Raw genomic sequence first — 7,500 nt, 5'->3', positions numbered from 1 at the left:
ATTGTACTATAGAAAGCAAAGCAGTGCCTATGCACTTTCGACTAATTCATCCACTAGATCACTTAATTTATGTATTCACTGAATTGAAATGGTTTTTACATTTATGAAATAAATGTAAGTTTTGCCCTTTGGGTCTGGTCAGAACACCATCTCTTTTTCCCACAGGTGAAGTCTTGCATGTAGACACTGCATGAGCGAGGCCATAAGTTAGTTCTTAAATGAGAATTCCAGCCATTTTCCACATAGATCTCTGTTTCCCATGGTCACTGAGTATTGTCGGTATGAAAAAAAGCCCTGAAGAAAAACAGCAGTGTGACCCAACTCGAGTTGCTGCAGCCCACAGCTAGAGCCGCCAGGCAGCCACAGTGCTGCACTCTGGAGGCAAGATTAGGATTGTGGCCTCAGAGCATAGCACTGTACAGTAGCTCCTCTTCTCCTTTCAGCGTCCTCTCATACACACACTGTAAATGATGCCTGTAGTTTAGTGGTAGTGAGGTCTTTTGGGGTGTCCATCACTCATCCATCTCCTCCGTTTTCTCTCCCAGGGCCCCCCTGCCACCATCATCCAGCCTCTGCCCATGCGGGAGGGCAGGAAGAAGCGTCGCCGGCATTCCGAGCGCGGCCGAGGCGGAGGCAGGCGGGACGAGCCGGAGCCGGAGTCCGACCAGGAAGCCGGGGAGTCGGAGTCAGAGCTGGACGTGCTGAACATGGAGGACTTCCTGCAGTCGGACCAGGCCGCGCGCGAGCCCGAGGGCATGGAGGAGGTGTTCGCCTCGCTCAACTCCATGAAGACGGAGCTGGAGCTGATGAGGCGGCCGCTGGGCACCTACGAGAGCCCCGCGCGCACCTGCAAGGAGCTCATGATGCTCCACCGAGACTACAAAGACGGTGAGGCGACCGAGCTACTCTACCACTCACTGAACAGAGTGCGCAAGCGGAATGATCACTTTCACCGCTTTCATTTTACATTTACCCTACTCATATTCAGTACAGATCCATTTTACATTTAGCCTATTCATATGCAATACAGATCTATTTCACATTTAGCCTATTCACATACAATACAGATCCATTTTACATTTAGCCTACTCACTAAACAGAGTATGCAACCTAAATGATCATGTTGAGACATTCTCATTCTGACTACATTTAGCCTACTCACTTACAATACAGATCAATTTACATGTGCTTAGTGGTTATTAGATATATGGCCTTGGTGTTGTTACTACCTTCCATTAAGATATAGGAACACAAATTTGTCATCACCTTTGATGAATGATAAGCACACTGACGGACCATCAAATAACTCAAACCAAGCCTGAGCTAGTCACCCTAATCCTGGGCTATGATCTTACACAAAAGCTTCTCTTAAATATCTTTCCCGCTGTCATCCGGGTGCCCGTGCGGTACTTTTTGTGGTTGAAATACGCTTGAAATGAATGTAACGTTTCGCGGCGATGCACCACTTTCACACATCCCCTCCATTTCTTGATGTTGCATCACACGGATGATTCGCGAGACTCCTGACAGGATGTGATCCTTCTGCTTGTTAATGTAAGACATCCATACAGCGTCGCCATCTCACATAAGATTTGAGTTGGTTTCATCACTTGATCTTGCCGGGGGTGGGGGGGGGGGGTTGGACAGAGTGTGTGGAGTGGTAGTAGTGGTCGTAAGTAAGTGCCTCTGATTGGACTCAACCCCCCCGTCTTTGTTTTTTCTCCTTTTTCCTCCAGGGGATTACTGGATCGATCCAAACCAGGGATGTCACAAAGACTCCATCAAGGTCTACTGCAACTTCACCGCGGACGGCCAGACCTGTCTGTTCCCCGACAAGAGGATCGAAACGGTCAGTCCCGTCTTGAGTGGCCCGAGGCTGCATGCCTGAGAGTGAAAGGTTGACCCAGTGGCCGCAGTGTGTGTGTGTGTGTGTGTTCGTGTGTGTGTGAGAGAGAGAGAGAGAGAGAGAGAGAGAGAGAGAGAGGGAGGGAGAGAGGGAGAGAGAGAGAGTGAGGGAGAGAGAGAGAGAGATGCTAGTGTTGCTGATCGCTCTGCGCTTCTCCATTCAACAGGTCAGGCTGGCAGCCTGGAACAGGGAGAAGCCTGGGACCTGGTTCAGCAAGTTCAAGAGAGGCAAACAGGTATATAACAACCGCCATACTGCACGCCCTGATGGAATTCACTTCAGTTACAATTCACCACACACAAACACTATTTCTATTTTATTCTTGTCTAGTAAGCTCTGTTCAATTCCTTTCAATTATATTGTCTATTTTGCATAGCACCATTAACAGTATGGTCACCCCCTGAGGAAAGACAAAGCCAATCATAGATAAATTATTTATTTCATGTCAAAACATTAATCTTGCTAATGTATGCATAAACAGCACAACAGAAACAGAAATGATGAAAAACAAAAATACGATATAATATATAATTAATTGGGTTATTATGATAAAGAGACGGCGATGCAGTGTTCCAGTGCTGATCTGGAAGAGTAATGAGTAATTAATCTACTGCTCCACGTGACACACTGCAGGGTAGATTCTAATGCCTCGCAGTCCAGCCCATCTCCTTGAGTTGTCATTCAGGAGAGGCTTTAGAGAGCCCTTGAGCAGGGTACATGCAAATGATCAGGCCACGCTGTGTGTGACCTCACTGACCTTGTCACATTCAGTCACCTTGGCAGCTGTCAATCTCATCTGTCGCCTCGCAGAACATTTTGTCCAGAGACCGTGTGTGTGCATATGTGTACTTGTGTGTGTGTGTGTGTGTGTGTGTGTGTGTGTGTGTGTGTGTGTGTGTGTGTGAGAGAGAGAGAGAGAGAGAGAATGCATCTCTGTGTGTTTATGAACAAACAATATGCAGTGGATACGTATGTGTTGATTTGCATAATTGTGTATTATACGCGTATGGCTATATGTCTTCATACACAGTATATGCATCCCTGTCCCTGTTTCCAAGCATGTGTCTCAACACACCCACGCCACACATGGCCCTTAAATGCCAGCGTGCGTCCTCCCGTGCCGCTCCTCCTAACTGTATGCATTAACCTTCTCTGGTCCAGCTCTCGTACATCGACACGGAGGGGAACGCGGTCCCGGTGGTGCAGCTGACCTTCCTGAAGCTGCTCAGCGCCACGGCCCAGCAGACGTTCACCTACACGTGCCAGAACTCGGCGGGCTGGTTCGACATGTCCTCGCGCAACCACAGGCGGGCGCTGCGTTTCCTCGGGAGCAACGACGAGGAGATGACGCAGATCATCTCTCCCTTCATCAAAGCGCTGCACGACGGCTGCAAGGTAACGTCGCCACAGCCCAGCCTGGTGTCAGATCGCGTCGTGTTTTCATTCAGCGAAAAACTAATAATGCGTCAAAAAAATGTGATGTGGTTGCAGTAGTCTTGTTACATTGTTGTTACACCGTTAACTACAGTGTAACACACAGCTGTTCACTGTGTATGAGGACATTTGTGCTTGTGTCCAATTCTTACATCGTATGTATGCAGTATGAATGTGCTGTAGGTCATCATCAGTGTCGGGGAAGTTACTTTTAAAAGTTTTACCGTCTATGAAAGTAGTTAAACTTTTATGTAATTACATTACTGTAACGCATTACACGCAACAATGGTCATCATGCTTCAGTATGTCAGAGTGTACAAAACTCAACAGGACTGTGGATATTCCATCACCAGTTAAAGATATTAAAACATAACATTTAATTAATCCCCGGCACCACCATTCTTTTCTTTTTACCACTACAGTCTCGTCAGGGCCAAGAGACGACAGTCCTAGACATTGACTCGCCAAGGGCCGACCTCCTCCCCATCATTGACGTGGCTGCCTCAGACTTTGGGGGAACCAATCAGAAGTTCGGATTCCAGGTTGGACGTGTCTGTTACAATGGATGATGAACTCCGCGAATGGATCCGCCAATTCAAAGACTTTTTTATGACCAATGACCAATGCCACACAAGCAATATTTATTATACTTTAAGTTTATGTGGTGAGTTTTGGTCGGTACATTTTCTAATGACTTTTGTGCAACCAATGGGCCAAGCCAATCTGCTGTTCCGTGACATCAAGAACAGTGACTTTCCAATGGACTTACAGTGGGAGCTACCCAGCACATTTACCAAAGGGAAGTCTTCCAATTAGTCATATTTAATTTGTGTTCTTTTTTTTATCTACGTTCATTCACCACTATGGAGTTTTTGTGTGAGAATCAATGCTTTTATTGGTCTAGAACACCTGAACTTTGCCAACGCACTGAGAAAGGCACATAATTTCTGTCAGTCAGAGACAGTCACATACCACTAAGTGACCACGCCGCATTCCTGTTTGGTCCAGTTGGCTGTTTATGGTACTATTGTATCACGGTTCGTTACACGATTTGAATTAATATGCCACTCCAGTGACTAGCTCTGAAATTGTAAGTAATTGAATAAGTAAATATTGCTATTCCCTTGTATAGCCTTGACTAGAGTAAGAAACCGAGTGCCAACAGTAACTGAGTGCCATCAGTAGTAGGAAGCAGTTTGTGTCCGGAACATTCTGCATTGCTTGCTGTGCACTGTGCCTATATCCGTGTGCAAACAATGGCAAATGCCATCCTAAATATGCACGGATGAGAACTGTCTCGGAAGGCTAAGTTTGTTTACAGGGTGCGGTTGACGTGACATGGAGAAAGTACCCTATGAATACAAACGCACATTTCCTCTCCTTATCAGACAGGTGTTGTTTACAAACCTTTCAGAATAGTCATCAATTCAGTGGTGCTCATTTCTGCAGCGAATGCGTGTGTGCATTGGCGGGGTATGCTAATATTTCGCCACGTGCGCAAGTAAAGGTCAGGATTTCGGCATCCGTGAGGAAAATGAGTTGTTTGTCGTCGAGAGTATTATACTTCAGTGCCTTCCCATCAAGACTGACCTAATTTCATCTGACTGCCAGGAAAAAGAGTGTTTGTTAGCGGGAGTAGGATAGAATACACACATAGAATACAAATACACACACACACACACACACACACACAAACACACACACAAACACACACACACACACACACACACACACACACAGAAATACAAAAAGTGTCATCTCCCCCATCTCCCTTGCCTTTTTTTTTAAAGCCATTTATTTTGGTTTGTTTGTTTGATTTTTGTGTTTTCGTTGAATGCCTTCCTCTTCTGTTTGTACATTGTCACTTTTCTTGTGTGTATTGTTTTGCGGTTGCTCTGCTGTGGTGCTAATGCCCGTGTTTTTGTTTTCTTGTCATTTTTGTTTTTTAGTTTGTGTTGTTGTTTTTTTTGTTGTTGTTTATTACCATGCCTTGGGGGCAGGGTGAGGGGGTGCGGGGAGGGTAGACAGTTCCAGTGACTGCTGGCTGAAAACAAGGCTCATTTTAGTGTTGGCCTAACATGTACACAAAAGCACAAACATACACACAAACACGCACACATACAAACACACAAACACACAAACACACAAACACACAAACACACAAACACACAAACACACAAACACACACACACACACACACACACACACACACACACACGCAAATGAACATTCAGGGAACATAGACAGAGAGCACAGTGCACTTGAGCTCCAAGGTAACGTGGTGCTCCTCCATGTCCTACCCAGACATGTACTCTTGTTGACTTACCTTGTTTCCTTCCTGTAAATATGTGCACTCTACTCATTGCACTGTGGAGGTGATCTCAATTAGTCCTGGTAATCTGAAAAGTGTACAGCGCTGGCTCTTGTTTACCTCGGCCCTCCACCCCTGGCCCTGCACCTTCCCATGTACAGTCCCCCTGTGGTAGATATTGTACAGTTATTCTGAAGTATGAAACCTAATAATAATAATCTGATGCCTGATTGAAAATCAAATGCATTTGTGAACCTGATGTGTGACTTTAGAAAAAGAATGGATTTTTCTCCCCCCTCCGTTCCAAATGTGTTGTTTTACCTCGAACCTCTCGTGGGTTTATTGACTTTCTCCACTTACCTGTGACGAAGCCGCTGGTGAGCTCTAGATTGGAGCCTTCCGCTTAGTTATCAACTTCGTCCCAATGCCTCCTTTCACTCAGAGAGTAATCAGCAGCTCACTTACCCACATCCTATACACACACACACACCCACGCGTGCCCACACACACTCACACACACACACGCACTTGCCCACACGCACACCCACACGCACACACACACAGACACACACACACACAGACGCAGGCACACACACTGAGTCACACACAGAGAGCAAATGTAATCAACACTGATTCGCTTTCTAATTCATTCATTTCAATTAACTTGTTTTTCATTTCTCAAGAGAGAGACAAAGGGGAAAAGAGACAAAGTGAGAAAGAGAAAAAAGAGAAAGTGTGTGTGTGTGTGTGTGTGTGTTAGGCGTTAGAAGGACAAGTCATGGAACAGAACTATTCTGATATATTCACACTCAAATGGAAGCGGAATAGGCTAACGATCGTTGGCTCATTATTATGCACATACACACACACACACACACTCACACACAAACACACACACACACACACACACACACACACTCACAAACACACACACACACACACACACACACGCACACACACACACACACACTGACTCTCAGCACACACACTCATCTTTGACTCCGTTTGGTCCATTTGTCCTGCTCCTCTCCTTAAGTGGGCCGGGTGCTGTGCTGTGCTGTGCTGCATCGGTGCAGATAAACTGCGCAGGGAGGGAGAGATAAGGGCTCCCCCTCTTATGGGACTCTCCTCTCAAGGTTACACCTTACACTTTTCCCCCTCCTTCCTTCTCCTCCCATAACACTGCTCAAATGAAACTTTTACCGTATCATACGTCCACACTTTTTTGTGCCTTTTTTATGATCAAATGTTTATTAAGAATTGAATGGTCAAAGTCACACACTGCGAAACATACTGTACATAATGTAATATCAAACTGAGTACAAATAAGCACCCCCCCCCCCCCCCACCCCCACCCACATAAAACAAACAAAGTCTAATACCCACCCACACCCTAAATACAACATACACTAAAAACAAGGCATTGATTGGAAGGAAAAAGAAAAAGAACTAGAGAAGCAACTAGAGAGCGCAGACCTCCGCCAAGCAAAAACATAAACGCCTCCTGGATCCAGACGGTGATCCGGGTCACTCCCAAAACTTGATTGGGTCCTTCCTTGGGTCATTTCAGACCTTCCCTGAAAATGTCATCGAAATCCATCCATAGCTTTTTGAGTGATCTTGCTAACAAACAGACAGACAAACAAACAAACAAACATACAGTACAAACAAACAAACTCTGATGAAAACACAACCTCCTTGGCGGAGGTAATAATCACCCCATACACACATCTTACGTCTGTACTTGAAAGAGGTCATTGGGAGCTACAGCTGTGTGTGTGTGGGTGTGTGTGTGCATGTGTGTGTGTGTGTGCGTGGGTGTGTGTGTGTGGGGGGGGGGGGGGGGGGG

At 45.9% G+C, this 7,500-nt stretch overlaps 1 protein-coding gene across 1 annotated transcript in view; it reads left to right on the top strand.

Moving 5' to 3' along the window:
• The window catches only part of col5a3a (collagen, type V, alpha 3a), an 84,035-nt gene extending 78,958 nt beyond the window's left edge, over positions 1–5,077 (top strand). Inside the window, exons 63-67 of the mRNA XM_062532851.1 lie at positions 546–888; positions 1,737–1,849; positions 2,073–2,141; positions 3,068–3,301; positions 3,763–5,077. Coding sequence (XP_062388835.1) covers positions 546–888; positions 1,737–1,849; positions 2,073–2,141; positions 3,068–3,301; positions 3,763–3,909 — 906 coding nt within the window. The 3' untranslated portion in view covers positions 3,910–5,077. The remainder of the gene's footprint in view (positions 1–545; positions 889–1,736; positions 1,850–2,072; positions 2,142–3,067; positions 3,302–3,762) is intronic.
• The last annotated feature ends 2,423 nt before the right edge of the window (positions 5,078–7,500 follow it).

This window comes from Sardina pilchardus, chromosome 3 (genome assembly GCF_963854185.1).
Source record: "Sardina pilchardus chromosome 3, fSarPil1.1, whole genome shotgun sequence".
NCBI classification, from domain to species: domain Eukaryota; kingdom Metazoa; phylum Chordata; class Actinopteri; order Clupeiformes; family Clupeidae; genus Sardina; species Sardina pilchardus.
The sequence above is the reverse complement of the archived record's forward strand: the minus strand, read 5'-3'. Positions and strand labels throughout refer to the sequence as shown.